Raw genomic sequence first — 15,989 nt, forward strand, 5'->3', positions numbered from 1 at the left:
GGGTGGGGGGGTGGACAGAGAGAGACGGGTGGGTGGGTGGGACAGAGAGAGACGGGTGGGGGGGGGTGGGACAGAGAGAGACGGGTGGGGGGGGTGGAACAGAGAGAGACGGGTGGGGGGGGTGGAACAGAGAGAGACGGGTGGGGGGGGTGGAACAGAGAGAGACGGGTGGGGGGGGGGAACAGAGAGAGACGGGTGGGGGGGGGGGGAACAGAGAGAGACGGGGGGGGGGGGGACAGAGAGAGACGGGGGGGGGGGGGGAGAAAGAGAGAGGGAGACAGACACACAGAGGGGGACAGGGGAACAAACAAGGACCAGGAGACAGGGACACAGATACACAGGGAGACAGAGCCCAGGGACAGGGAGACAGACACAGAGGGGCAGGGACCTGGGTGAGGGTGGATCAGAGGCAGATACAGGGAGTGTGGAATGGGATGGTCACTGATGGGAGTTGCTAATCAATCCCTGGTCAGTCTGTGTAAAATTGTTGGACTATAACCTGGTGTTGTAAGATTCTTTACATGTGTAATTCCCAGCTGTGAAGTGGGATTCATTTGCTGTCCTGTGTCACCCTGTGTGTTTATCGGTCTGACTAATTAACTTTATTTATAGAGTACTGAGTTTTGGTATTGCTCTTGAATCATGGCTTTTTTATGAAGTCTCCTGTTTCTCTTTGTTCAGGATACATTAGTTTAGCGTTGGTGCAGAGTGGACTTCACAGCGATGTTAAATTTATGTTGTGTAAATTGGATGTTGAGGTCTGACTGACTCCTGAGCGAAGTGGTGTGAGATTCCCACCTCCAGGGAGTTTTGATCCAATGTCTGGTCTGGTCCTAACTCTGGATTTAGGATGTGTTTATACTGTAACCTGCAGTATAAGTGTGAAGTGAAACCACTTCTCACCAATACCAAGATTGTAGTGTAAATTCATCCTCTGTCTGAAATTAAATGTTGACTGAACTTTCCAATTATGTTCCTCCCCATCCCGGGGGGGTCAGTTTACCTGTTGTGGGGGGAGCTATATGTAAATTATATGATTGTTGTTATAAATTGGATAGCCAGGTGGTGAAGGATAGACTACTAGAGCCTGGTCTTCAGCTGTTTCCAAGTCTTTATTCACAGAATTCCACACAACAACACACACCACACCCTAGATCAGCTGTTTTATAAATGGACACGAGAGTTCCCAATTGATGATAAACCATCTGAATACAATTAACACTAATTGATCACGTAGATACGGTTAACAATTGCTAAACATTAACACACAAAGAAAATCTTTCCACTTGGCTGGATTGTTTGGGAGAGGGAAGAAAGCCCAGATCCACTGTCGCACTGCTCAAATGTACTGTTGGCCAGCTGAGATCTGACAACGTTGGCTTCCGTGATAGTGTCAATTAACTGGACCGTCGAAGCAAGGCACAAGAGCCTAGGTGAAGGATGAAATCCTATATTCCAGGACACCGCCAAGATTGAGAGGAGCAGGAGAGAAGATGGGCTAACTCAAGAGGTGATTATTAGGTGACACCAAGTTTGGATTTTAAAAGTCTGTAGATTGTGAGGGAGGCGGGTGGGAGACTGCGGAAGATTAGGAGCTCCACAGCTTCAGAGAAAGAATCAGTTAATAATAGGAAACAGTAAGATAAGTCTAGCCTGATACAGAAGGAGGAAGAGCATCTCCCTTAGAAGGTGTAAAAAAGGAAAGACCATAGCAATATTTATTTTAAAATAAAAATTGTGATGGAGGAATAGGTATCTGTTATATTTGCAAGCATAAGAACAATTGCAGAAATGTTGGGAATTTGAAATAAAATCAGAAAAGGCAGGCAATACCGAGCAGCATTAGCAGAGAACTTGCATTGACTGCCCCTTGTTTTAAAGAGTGGTTTTTGGTGGAGGAGTCCTAAAGGAGAATCAAAATTAAAAGTTTTTTTTTAAAGTGCGAACTGAGAGGTTATAATTGCAGTCATATTGTGCAAATTTAACCTCTTGCACAACAATTCAAAGTACATTTCAGATTAAAGGTTCCTAAATGTTTCAATTTGTTTTTTTGCAAGGACACATTGGGATTTTATTTGTTTCTTACAGAAGCAATTGCAGTGGAAGTTATTGCAAAATTGACTTTGTCTCCCTGAGTAATATGGAGGAGTAGCACTAATTTTGTGGTACAAGTGTGATGCTACAGTGCTTTTATAGTAACTAATCTTTGTATTTGTAGAAATGGATGATTTGTACTGTACAGTGCCCTCTATACCAAATGTCCAAACTTTTTGCTTTTGTGGGCTATTTAGGTGCGTAGCATGGATCCTCATAGGTCACATGTAAAGTTATAAGATATGACAAATGTAATATCTAATAGGTCTCTGCACTCCTTCAATTCTGGCCTCTTGCGCATCCCTCCACTATAGGCAGCTATGCTTTCAGCTGCCTAGGCCCTAAGCTCTGGAATTCCCTCCCTAAACCTCTCCACCTCCCCCTCCTCCTTTAAGAAGCTCCTTAAAAACGACCTTTTCAACCAAACTTTTGGCCACCTTTTTCTAATACCTCCTTATGTGGCTCGGTGTCAAATTTTGTCTGATAACGCTCCTATGAAGCGCCTTGGGACGTTTCGCTACATTAAAGGCGCTATATAAATGCGAGTTGTTTTGCACAATTTGTGTGTTTTATTTTACAATGCAGTATTTATCACTCTCTAGTTACTGACACACACACACTGCCCAATGGAAATAGCTTTTCCCCACTTACCTTAGCAGAACCCCATGTTATCTCTGTTAGGTCTCCTTTTTAATTTTTTTTGTTTTAATGAAAGGTGCTGGAATTTCTTTCATCTCCCCTCATTCTAAAGCCTCTCATCCCTGGAATCCTTTTAGTGAATATATACTGCGCCCTATCCATGGCATTGAAACCGGACACGTATTCTAAGTGCTACATAGGTTTATCATTATCCCTTTGTTTTTGTACGTAATGCCCCAATTTATAAAACCTCATAAGTATATATTGCCTGTTGAAATGCCTCTGTTGACTTTTGTATGCAGACCAGTAGGTCCCCGGTTGCTGAGTGTTGAGGTCAACACTCGGGCCATTCCTTGAGTCACTTTCTTTAACTCTTCTGCTTGGAGTCTGCTTTCACCTCTGGAGGCACATTAGCATGTTTGAATATGTGGTGTGTTCTGCATAAATGCTCGTTGAGCTAACTGATCTAAGATGGAGTGGCAGGAGGGATATTACAATAGTGTTAGTGCCCCTGGGCTAGGAAGTGGGGGGAGGGTGGAAATCAGCCAGGTTCTTTTTTCCAGTAACCAGTGCAGGAACGAACATGTGTGTACGTACCCGAGTCAGTGACTGAGCCTGCACGCGTGCAATTTGGTTGAAGACACAATCGGATTTTGCGTTAATACCCCCTTCTCCATGGTTGTAAAGATATCTAGGCTTGCATGAGTCAAATAAATACTTGAAGGGAAAAGCTTTGCAAGGCAGTGGGGAAAGAGCAGGGGAGTGGGTCTAATTAGATAACTCTTTTGAAGAGCGGGCACAGGCACGATGGGCCGAATGGCCTCCTTCTGCCCCGTATCATTCTATGACTAGAATGGTCACTGGTAAGTACGCAGTGCCTGTGGAACTGCAGCCCAGCCAGAGTCAGTGTCTCCTGGTTAGAAGGCAAGAAATTGGAGAGGTAAAAATACACCTCCAGATAATAAATCACAAAGCTTCACACCATTGCATCATTTTGGTTCAATTAAATTTAAATGAAATGCATGTCCATATTAAAGAACGGGACTTGGTGCAAGGTAGATTCTGTTTAAACTTGACCGTGGATTTGGGGCTAGTGAAGGGAAGTGAGTGCATGGTTGGATTACACCAATGTTACTTGCTCAATTCTCTCTCTTCTGCCAATTCTTACTTCCTGCAAGAACCAGGTGTCAGTTATACAGATGAGCGCTCACAGGGCTAAACTGTTATGGTTGAAAATGCAAAAGTAAGAACGATGCCCGTCTTGTGTCTGCCTTCTTCAGACTAAAAATACTGTAATTTTCTTGGAAGAAAAACCTGCTTAGCACTTGTGTGAAATGTGACTGCTTTACATTCCTGAATAATGAATACTTCCTTGTCTGGGATAGTTTTGCATAGATTAAAAGAAAGATGGAGGGCATCATTTACAATCAATATGGTTCTATAATTCTGAATTTTATAGATTTATAGTCTTGCTATTAGTTTCTTATTTTATAAGCCTTACCACTTGTTTTCACTTGTAAAGCTTGTTACAACTTTGAAAACGCTCTTGTTTTAGAGATATCCATACTGGGGAGTAGAATGCTTCTGCTCTTGGCCTTTCTACCTCAAGTATAGCACAGGAATTTTCAGAGTAAAGCTCCCTCTACTCCAGTGTTGTCCAACAGAAATTGCTGACTAACCACAGGTGTTGGGTACAGTGACACTGTTTCAGCCCCTTTCACTAATTTGAGTAGAAAATCCCTTGCATACACTCGCACAATGCAGGTAAATGTACTGTAAACATGTATATTTACTTAACAAACATCTACTACCGTTCAGTGACTAAGGAAGTAAAGCATGCAGACGCCGTGCGTGCATGAGTATTGAGATCACGTGCTGAGTGATGGTGCCTGTTAATCATTTGTGATTTACTAAGCAGAAATGCACTTTTCCACATCTGGATTCCCACTTAGCCACATGTGACATGTATTAGATGACACTGCTCCGCTCTGCCTCGAGAAATGTGATGCTGCCACAATTTAGAGCACTCCCTGCTGCACATTTATGACACTTTTCCTGTTTTCTCATACCAGCTATTCTGTACTCTCTGAATGAGACTGCTAATTATTGGGTTTACTTTCCACCATGCACCATTTTTAATGCACCACGTACGTTTGTGTTAACTTCTTGGCTGTCCTGTTTGGATAAAAATAGTTAGTCCCTTTTATTTTAAAGTGGTGCAGGGAGAAAATTAAAACTATCAGTGTTGATTAATTTAATGCTTTGGACCCATGCTCACAAAAGAAATGTTCATCCCATCAGCCAGGGCTAGATCGAATGCAAATCCTGGGGTAAAATGCTAGTGACTTATCCACTGCCTTCATCCTTCTCTTCTCCTTCCCTCTCCCCCTTCAAGATTATCTTGAAATCTCACTGAAGATGCTACTTTGGTCCCAGTTCTCTCTAATTTGTGTAACAGTAAATCACCCATTAGTTGGCCTGAAGTTGCTAACAAGCAGGCAGCACCCCTGGGCTGGTTTGAGTGACTGTGTGAGTTTGTGAGTCCATTCCCGTTTGCTATCCAATTTCTCATTGTTCCACCCACGATTACTGCCTAGCCAGCTGCATCTTTAGCTGCGACTAGTCTTGAATGCTTAAAACACAACGCATCTTTGCTTGCGCTCTCATTCCTCACACTGCAAATCCCAGGCGACGTGGGCTGAAGATGCTGAATTGCAGGTGCTGAATCTGCAGTGAGTTGGTTCTGTGCTGTGCACGTGGTACTGGAAGCTGTAATTAGCCAACGTCCATTCTCCCTGGCAAAATATTGATTTAACAGCTCATAACCTGTTGTGGTTGAGCTGGGGTTTACTCCTTTAACAGAGGATGCATAATCTGAAGCTGCCCAGAGCTGGGATTGTTTTCTATTCCTACCCATAAAATGAAATGGCCATTATTTTGCTTTTTTAAAGCTTTTTAAATATTCAGCTGCAAATTGCACTGGTGCATTCCTGGAATCTGGAAATCGCTATTGATTGGGCTTCAGAGTTTTGGTGTGTGTGTGTGTGTGTGTGTACTGCTTACTATAAGTTGCTTCGCTTCCTTTCTCTTCTCTCTCTCTCTCTCTCTCTCTCTCTCTCTCTCTCACTCTTTTCTATTCTGTTCATTTTTATTTCTCTTATCTGCCTTATCTGCTTCTCTCTTTTTTCCATTTTGAGTGACAGGGAAGGGAGCCACTCCCTCAGGGCTGCAGTTGGCATTTTCCAGCATGAGGCGTAAGGCACCAGTCGGGCGGGCAAAGGAGCCGTGGATGCCCGCAGGAATTTCAGATGCACGGCACCGGTCAAAGAAGGCAAGGCGTCTGGCCGGCCGGCGTGGGTGGGAGGGATCTCTGGGGATGCATGCTTGCTTTTAGGGTAGCGGGCTGCAGAATGTGGGTGTCAGTCTCCCGTTAGTTGAACGCAAGGAGTCGAGACCAAGTGTTGTAATAAGCGGACAAGGGCATGCAAACGTAATTCAGTCCCTGTTTTAAAATCATACACCCTGTCCTTATTTTTGATTTTAGAAGCAAGAGTCGGTTGGAGTTTCTCTGTAGCATAGGCGAGGGGATGCAAAACTGAGCTGCTACTGCACCACCACTGGTGGATTTAAACCATGATAATTTTATGTGGGGATTTATCATTATAGATGTAGACTGTAGGAATTTCTAATGGATAAAAGGTGACACAAAAGTGTGACAACAGGATGTAAGGTTTTGTAGACAGGAAGTGCATGCAGACAGGAGACATTTAATATATGAGTGAATATATTAAAAGAAAACTTGGACAAGTAGGCAGAGAAAACCAGTGGTCCTAGTTTCTAAGTTAACTGGTACAGACACAGTCGCTGTCTGAATTACCATCTCAAGTATTTTTAAACTGAACCATTTTGTCGTCATTGTTGACTTGCCTCTCCCGATGGAGGGAGATTTTTTTCTTAATATAATCTGCTTCCACCTCCCTCCCCCCACCTCGCCTCTTCTCTTTGCTGCAGGCCCCTATCTGCATTTTACTTCTATTCACTTGTTTTTCTTTAAGCGTTCTGGGCAGTTTAATTTGCTCGGTTCTGAATCTCAGTCTGTGTATCCAGCAAGGAATACTGGATCACAGTGGAATATTTGCTGCTTCTGATCTAAGGCATGTTTCTGGGTACAGAAGAGCTTTTTGATCCCTGATGCCTGTTTGTTTTTAGAACTGAGCAAGTGATATCTCCTCTTTAATGCAGCCCGTGTCTTAGTGTGTGATACACGTATTTGTCTAACAGTTTTCCATGTAAAAGTTAGATGCCTACTGTGGAAATGACTGTGCTCAGTTCAATCTTTGAATCACGCTTATTTTGCTTTGGAATAGAATAGAATCGTACAGCACCGAGGAGGCCATTTGGCCCATCTTGCCTGTGCCAGCTCTTTGAAAGAGCTATCCAATTAGTCCCCCTCCCCTGCTGTTTCCCCATAGCCCTGCAAATCTTTCCTTTTTCAAGTATTTATCCAATTCCCTTTTTGAAAGTTACTATTGAATCTGCTTCCACCGACCGCCCTTTCAGGAAGCGCATTCCAGATCATCACAACTGGTTATGTTTTTAAAAAAAAAATGTCTCCTCATCTCCCCACTATTTGTTCCTATTATAGGGCCACAGCAAAAGCTGGAAAAATGAGAGTGCATTCAAGATACTAGAGAAGAAGAAACTACCTACGACTACCACCAGAACTCCTTCAATACATCTCAAATTACGTGAGTCACAAGCTAGCTGATCGGCTGTCGTTTTTATGGGTCACTCTGGTTAGCATACGATCTGTAGAGTGTCACAGGTTGCAGATTTTACATTGTAACTTGATAATAGTGCGCAGCATAATTTTCTTCCTCCTTGCCTGATGCCGAGAGATACGATTTCACTAGTTCTGGCAGCCCTCCAGTAGTGTGCCCACGTGGCCATTCTCCATGCATGAGCCTTGATAGTGTCAGCATGCTATTCGACTGTGACGGGCGGTTTCACTGGTTCTGGCGGTCCTCCAGTCCTGCACCCACGTGGCCATTCTTCATATGTGAGCCTTGATAGTGTTAGTATGCTATTCGACTGTGGAGGGCATGACAGACGAGCCCGGTCCTATTGTCACCCAGTTTTCACACATGCACTGCCCAGCATGGATCACTAATGGTCAGGAAGGGAATCCTTATGAATTCCACCCCCCCCCCCACCCCCCCCCAACACCTCCACCACCTGTGGCCAAAGGAGTGCTGAGGGCAATTGTAGCATCTGTTCTGCCACTCCAGCTGACTGTGTGCTGACCGGGAATTGTGCATGGGATCTTCCTGGTCCTTAGTACCACATCAGGTGTTGCATTTACTCACTAGACTTTCAAGGAAGGCTATTGTTATAATTCTAAGGAGTTGAAATGGAGGAAAATAAGGAAATAAAGGTTGTATCCTAATTTATGGAATGGATGACCATTTGTGCAAAATGTTTCCACAGTTGCAATGTTGCAATAGCTTAATGACATCATCCAGTGGTTTACCAAATTTATGTTCTGACTTTAAAAAAAAATCACAACATAAATCTTAAGAGAATTGTGCTTTTGAAATCATTAATTATAATTACACAGTTATCACCCAGTGCAATGCAATGTCTGTCTCCATTCTTAAGACTTTGTAGTGTGTAATCAAACAGCAAACCGTGTCCCTAAAAAGGTTTCAAAAGTCAAGACAAGACTAAAGCATTTCACAGAGCTTCTTGCACAAACAAAAGGGTCATATAATTCTTTGTAACCCACCAAAACAGCAAGCGTGGAAAAAACAGATTGAGGTTTAGTCTGTTCCTCCTGGGAGCAAAAATGAGAAATGTAGCTCGACCTCCCTGCCTCAACTAGTTGTTTTGTGAAATGTCAATCTAATGACCAGCTCCGAGTTCACTTGCAACTTTTTGGTCAGTCTCCTCTGTTGCCTCTTGTTATTTTATTCTCCCTGCTTTGCTTCTCTCTATGCAACTGCCCCTCCCAGGATTCAAATCTCCCTGCTGTAAACGTTCCATTTTTCTTAATGATCCAGTAGTTCGCTCCTCTGGTGTCCGACCCTTAGTTCATTGAAAGAGATGAAAAGAAAAAACTATGAATGCTAGAAATCTAAAATGGAAACTGAAGAGGCCAGAAACACACAGCAGGCCCATCAGCATCTGAAAGGAGAAAAGCACAGGTTAATGATCTTGTCTGTTGGCCCTTCTTTTGATCAAGGGTCTCGACTCAAACCCATCTTTTCTCCCTTCAGATACATTCAAAGATGTAATGGATTTGCTGCATTTCCTGCCTTCATTCCTTATTTCAAAAGCCTCTTTGTTACATACCTGGCTCTTCAGTTGCTATTCTCATCACTAGTATTGCCTCAACAACTCTCATGCTATATCTTCCCACGCGCGCTCTCTCTCTCGCGCTCTCTCTCTCTCTCTCTCCAGGCAGCTGCCTCCAAATCGCTACTGCTTCTGTCACCAGACTGCAGCTCGGCTTTGGTTTCACCTCCCAGGCTGCTGTGTTCATGTTTGTGCCACTCCCAGCCTAGTCATGCTGCTTTGTGAAATTAATAAACCAATAAGATTGGTGCTGCTGGAAAGCAAATACTATTTATATTAAAAAAAGAATCTTGTACTGTGAAACCTATATAAACAGGACACCTGCAAAAAAAAAATGGACACTTATTGAGGGACCCAAATAATCTCCATGGTAAAATATACACGAGGCACTAGCAAGTTGCGAACTACAGACAGCCTTCAATGCATCAAACCCTTTTACAACTTAAAAACACGGGGCACAGTCTGTTGCAAAGCTGCTGTATCTGGAACTTTCACTGAGTCGGGATCACTGGCGCTTACCCCTGCAGCTTCCTTTCTGCCCCCAAATTTTCGTGTGGCCGGTCAGGGCGAGGCGGCAGCGGGTTTTGTGAAAGGAACGGCTTTAGTGGAATGTGGAGCTCTTTGCACAGTGGCAGAGAAACCGCTCGATCCCAGGGAGTAAATGCTTGCACAGCTCGATCCCAGGGATCTGCCACTATGGAGGGTGGGTGAAGAACTCCCTATTCTACTGAGAATTTTTACCGTGCATACAATGACCATTTTGAAAATAAAGGCACCTGCAAAAAAAGAAATGGATAGTTGATGCCAATCCCTGAGGTGTCCATAGTTTACAGGCTTCGCTTGTGCTATTAAGGCTGTTTCTTGTGACTTTTTCTTTGTTGCTCGGTCTAGCTCGATAGGTCAGTGAGCAGGCTATAGCCAACATGTTTTATAGCTTGATTAATAGACATGAGGAAGCTTTTCTAACGTTACAAAAAAGCCATATAACCAGGTGGGCATTTTACTGGCACCATTTAAAGGGTTCACTGATATGTCATTTCAGATTCTTAGTTCTGAATTGATGTGAAACTTTCTATCCCTGCACTGCTTCCTTCCAAATTATTGTTGTAACTGATGGTGTCAGTTTTATTTTGATATCTTGACAATCCAGTTTACATAATGGGGGTATGTGATTATTGTTACATTCAGATTATTTAATACATTCACTAAGAACTATTGCCTTGATTATGCTGTAATCTGGGCTCGACAGTCCTGAGCCCTGCGGGTGAATGGCCCTGTTTAGACTACCAGGCAGCTTCAGCGCTTAATTTAAAATGTCCCTGCTATGCATCGAAGCACCATGCTCAAGTCAGCTGTAGTACTCCACCTGATCTGTCCAGACAGTGAAATGTCTGTTTCACGCTATTTCTATGTTACACTTGAATTCAGGTGGAGACATGAGCCTTATTGTATTTCCTGCTGAGCTCTGTCCAGGGGTGAGGGGGGTTCCCCACTGGTATCAATAGCCATCAGAACGGCTCCTGCTGGGGTATGTCGTATTTACTTGCGTTATGACATTTATAAGGTGTCAGCTGTGGCTCAGTTGGTAGCACTCTCTCCTCTCAGTCAGAGGTTGTGGGTTCAAGTCCCACTCCAGGCTCACTTCAGTGCAGTACTGGGGGAGTGCTGCACTGTCGGAGGTGCTGTCTTTCGAGGCCCCATCTGTCCTCTCCGGTGCACGTAAAAGATCCTATGGCACTATTTCGAAGGAAAGCAGGGAGTTCTCCCCAGTGCCTTGGGCAATATTTATCCTTCAACCAACATCACTAAAAAACAGATTATCTGGTCATTATCCCATTGCTGTTTGTGGGCAAATTGGCTGCCACGTTTCCTACATTATGACAGTGACTGCACTTCAGAAGTACTTCATTGGCTGTAAAGCCATTTGGGACATCCTGAAGTCGTGAAAGGTGCTATAGAAATGCATGTTCTTCTTTCTTCCTTTGATGGAATTAAAGCCTTTCCTATTCATACATGTCATGGGGTAACCAGTAAGTAAAAGTGCTGCAGCCTCTTGTACCGTTACCTTCTTTCCACGGGGAAAGTGACAAAAGTGTTCCCCTGACGAGCATGGCTTCTGTGCCCTGTTTGACGCATCAATGGACCAAACACTGACTAATCTGACACCAGCTGTGTTTGAAAGGATTAATCAGTGTAAAAGTTCACAGTAACAGGCACGGCTGTCCCCTTGCGAGATCTTGGCTTCAGGGCAGGCTCCAATAGATGGCATATCTGGCACCATTTTCCTTAATGGAAATAGGAGAAGGCAGGTCTCCTCAGACATAGAATCATAGAGAGGTTACAGCACGGAAGGAGGCTGTTCAGCCCATCGAGTCCGTGCCGGCTCTATGCAAGAGCAATTCAGCTAGTCCCACTCCCTGGGAATTCTCCCCGGTGACATGGCCAAGAAAGTGTGCTTGTGTTTTAAAACTTAGTTCCCAGGCCAATTTTGAGCGAGCGCCAGATACCTGCGGCAGACGCCAAGATGCCTTTTTTCCCTCTGCCTGAGATCCTCATCCTTCCTTCAAATCACTGACGGCCATTGACAAGCTCAGAGGAATGCCTTTACTCAGCAGTGTGATTGGTAGCTGCCGGCAGCAATAGTGTTGAGGTTGGAGATTTTTGCAAGAAGAGTCCTATCATAGAATCATAGAATCATAGAAGTTACAACATGGAAACAGGCCCTTCGGCCCAACATGTCCATGTCGCCCAGTTTATACCACTAAGCTAGTCCCAATTGCCTGCACTTGGCCCATATCCCTCGATACCCATCGTCCAAATGCTTTTTAAAAGACAAAATTGTACCCGCCTCTACTACTGCCTCTGGCAGCTCGTTCCAGACACTCACCACCCTTTGAGTGAAAAAATTGCCCCTCTGGATCCTTTTGTATCTCTCCCCTCTCACCTTAAATCTGTGCCCCCTCGTTATAGACTCCCCTACCTTTGGGAAAAGATTTTGACTATCGACCTTATCTATGCCCCTCATTATTTTATAGACTTCTATAAGATCACCCTTTAACCTCCTACTCTCCAGGGAATAAAGTCCCAGTCTGTCTAACCTCTCCCTGTAAGTCAAACCATCAAGTCCCGGTAGCATCCTAGTAAATCTTTTCTGCACTCTTTCTAGTTTAATAATATCCTTTCTATAATAGGGTGACCAGAACTGTACACAGTACTCCAAGTGTGGCCTCACCAATGCCCTGTACAACTTCAACAAGACATCCCAACTCCTGCATTCAATGTTCTGACCAATGAAACCAAGCATGCTGAATGCCTTCTTCACCACCCTATCCACCTGTGACTCCACTTTCAAGGAGCTATGAATCTGTACTCCCAGATCTCTTTGTTCTATAACTCTCCCCAACGCCCTACCATTAACGGAGTAGGTCCTGGCCCGATTCGATCTACCAAAATGCATCACCTCACATTTATCTAAATTAAACTCCATCTGCCATTCATCGGCCCACTGGCCCAATTTATCAAGATCCCGTTGCAATCCTAGATAACCTTCTTCACTGTCCACAATGCCACCAATCTTGGTGTCATCTGCAAACTTACTAACCATGCCTCCTAAATTCTCATCCAAATCATTAATATAAATAACAAATAACAGCGGACCCAGCACCGATCCCTGAGGCACACCGCTGGACACAGGCATCCAGTTTGAAAAACAACCCTCGACAACCACCCTCTGTCTTCTGTCGTCAAGCCAATTTTGTATCCAATTGGCTACCTCACCTTGGATCCCATGAGATTTAACCTGATGTAACAACCTACCATGCGGTACCTTGTCAAATGCTTTGCTGAAGTCCATGTAGACCACGTCTACTGCACAGCCCTCATCTATCTTCTTGGTTACCCCTTCAAAAAACTCAATCAAATTCGTGAGACATGATTTTCCTCTCACAAAACCATGCTGACTGTTCCTAATTAGTCCCTGCCTCTCCAAATGCCTGTAGATTCTGTCCCTCAGAATACCCTCTAACAACTTACCCACTACAGATGTCAGGCTCACTGGTCTGTAGTTCCCAGGCTTTTCCCTGCCGCCCTTCTTAAACAAAGGCACAACATTTGCTACCCTCCAATCTTCAGGCACCTCACCTGTAGCGGTGGATGATTCAAATATCTCTGCTAGGGGACCCGCAATTTCCTCCCTAACCTCCCATAACGTCCTGGGATACATTTCATCAGGTCCCGGAGATTTATCTACCTTGATGCGCGTTAAGACTTCCAGCACCTCCCTCTCTGTAATATGTACACTCCTCAAGACATCACTATTTATTTCCCCAAGTTCCCTAACATCCATGCCTTTCTCAACCGTAAATACCGATGTGAAATATTCATTCAGGATCTCACCCATCTCTTGTGGTTCCGCACATAGATGACCTTGTTGATCCTTAAGAGGCCCTACTCTCTCCCTAGTTACCCTTTTGCCCTTTATGTATTTGTAGAAGCTCTTTGGATTCACCTTTGCCTGATCTGCCAAAGCAATCTCATATCCCCTTTTTGCCCTCCTGATTTCTCTCTTAACTCTACTCCGGCAATCTCTATACTCTTCAAGGGATCCACTTGATCCCAGCTGCCTATGCATGTCATATGCCTCCTTCTTATTTTTGACTAGTGCCTCAATCTCCCAAGTCATCCAAGGTTCCCTACTTCTACCAGCCTTGCCCTTCACTTTATAAGGAATGTGCTTACACTGAACCCTGGTTAACACACTTTTGAAAGCCTCCCACTTACCAGACGTCCCTTTGCCTGCCAACAGACTCTCCCAATCAACTTCTGAAAGTTCCTGTCTAATACCATCAAAATTGGCCTTTCCCCAATTTAGAATTTTAACTTTTGGGCCAGACCTATCCTTCTCCATAGCTATCTTAAAACTAATGGAATTATGATCACTGGTCCCAAAGTGATCCCTCACTAACACTTCTGTCACCTGCCCTTCCTTATTTCCCAAGAGGAGGTCAAGTTTTGCCCCCTCTCTAGTCGGGCCATCCACATACTGAATGAGAAATTCCTCCTGAATACACTCAACAAATTTCTCTCCATCCAAGCCCCTAATGCTATGGCTGTCCCAGTCAATGTTGGGAAAGTTAAAGTCCCCTACTATTACCACCCTATTTTTCTTGCAGCTGTCTGTAATCTCCTTACATATTTGCTCCTCAATTTCCCGTTGACTATTTGGGGGTCTGTAGTACAATCCTATCAAAGTGATCTCTCCCTTCCTATGTTGCAAAAATTCAGTAGCAGAAAAAAAAACTGCTTAAGCAATAATGTAGAACTGGTAGTGTGGCAAATCGAACAAGGCAGCAAAATCCAATTTGCAAAAAAATAATTACAGTACCATCTTTAAGAACGGAAACTCCCAAGCTTCTTGGGTGACAGCCGTGGCTCAGTGGGTAGAACTTTCTCCTCTGAGTCCGAAGGTCATGGGTTCAAGTCCCACTCCAGGGACATGAGCACGTAATCTAGCAGACACTCCAGTGCAGTACAGAGGGAGTGCTGCACTGTCGGAGGTGCCGTCTTTCGGATGAGATGTTAAACCGAGGCCCCTTCTGCCCTCTCAGGAGGACTTGATATAATGCCATGGCATTATATCGAAGAATAGCAGTGGAATTCTCCCCAGTGTCCTGGCCAATGTTTATCCCTCTACCAACATCACCAAAACAGATTATCTGCTCGTTATCTCATTGCTGTTTGTGGGATTTTGCTGTGTGCAAATTGGCTGCCCCGTTTCCTACATTACAACATTGACTACACTTCAAAAGTATTTAATTGGCTGTAAAGCGCTTTGGGATATCCTGAGATTGTGAAAGGCGCTATATAAATGCAAGTGGTTTCCTTTCGAGCGAATTATTGTTGTAACTGATGGTGTTGGTTTTATTTTGATATCTTGACCGCCCAGTTTACATAATGGGGGTATGTGATTATTGTTACATTCAGATTATTTAAGTATGGAAGCCATGAAATGCCCATTTTAAATGGGTGTCAACGCACAGAGGGAGGAGTCAAGAAAACACGAGGGGGAGGAGGGTATTTTGACTTTGGGCGATAGTGTAAAACCGGCTATATTTGATCAGCCGCCCGTTAAACACCTCTCCGAATTTTCATTTCTATTGGGAATGAAGTCAATGAAAATGGGAAGAGATGTGTAACGGGCGGCTGATCCAATATCATCCGTTTTACACTATCGCCCAAAGTCAAAAAGACCACCGGGGAATTTGTCACGGGACTCATTAAGGTTAATTGGCAATAAAGGTGGGGGTGTAATGAGGCACGTGTACACTTCTCACAGCTTCCAGGAACTTTAAGATTTAATCATCGTGGAGTTGCAGAGGGTGGTAAGGTTCTGCCGAGTTTGGGGCTCCAAGCCTGATTCTGCAACGCGTGGAATGTGTGGGTCCATTGCCTGAATGCACCATTGGCAAATTGGCCCTTTGATTCAAGTCAGGACATTATTAATCTCTTGGTTGTATTGATGTTAGACCCAGCCACGTCGTAGCTACAACTAATCCCAGAGATCAAGTTTAGGTTTCTATTATTGGAAAAGGCACAGTTTAACAATTTCTCAGAGTGTTGTGGGCAATAAATTCCCACGACAAAAGTCAATTTAAAAAAAAACATTACATTGCTCTGAACAGAACTCTACGATCGTTTAATGATATCTTGCAGTGATAAATCACTAGTTTTACTGATGGTTATTCAAATGAAGTAGTACGTTTAAAATCAGCAACATTCACTTTAGGGTGATTTAAAGGGAGAGAGGAGAGTAAGGTTATTAAACCGTTCGATAGGAGAGAACAAACTAACAAAGGAAAACAAATAACAGAACATGGGGAATCCGTCTGAAAACGACAAAGGGA

The 15,989-nt window shown here is 43.9% G+C and overlaps 1 protein-coding gene across 2 annotated transcripts in view; it reads left to right on the forward strand.

The window, feature by feature from the left end:
* Positions 1–15,989, forward strand: part of fam219b (family with sequence similarity 219 member B) — a 34,734-nt gene that overhangs the window by 3,797 nt on the left and 14,948 nt on the right. Inside the window, exons 2-3 of one of the 2 annotated variants that reach the window (XM_067973573.1) lie at positions 1,460–1,510; positions 7,379–7,481. In XM_067973573.1, coding sequence (XP_067829674.1) covers positions 1,460–1,510; positions 7,379–7,481 — 154 coding nt within the window. The remainder of the gene's footprint in view (positions 1–1,459; positions 1,511–7,378; positions 7,482–15,989) is intronic. The other variant, XM_067973574.1, reaches the window with a different exon arrangement.

This window comes from Heptranchias perlo, chromosome 38 (genome assembly GCF_035084215.1).
Source record: "Heptranchias perlo isolate sHepPer1 chromosome 38, sHepPer1.hap1, whole genome shotgun sequence".
Lineage (NCBI taxonomy): Eukaryota > Metazoa > Chordata > Chondrichthyes > Hexanchiformes > Hexanchidae > Heptranchias > Heptranchias perlo.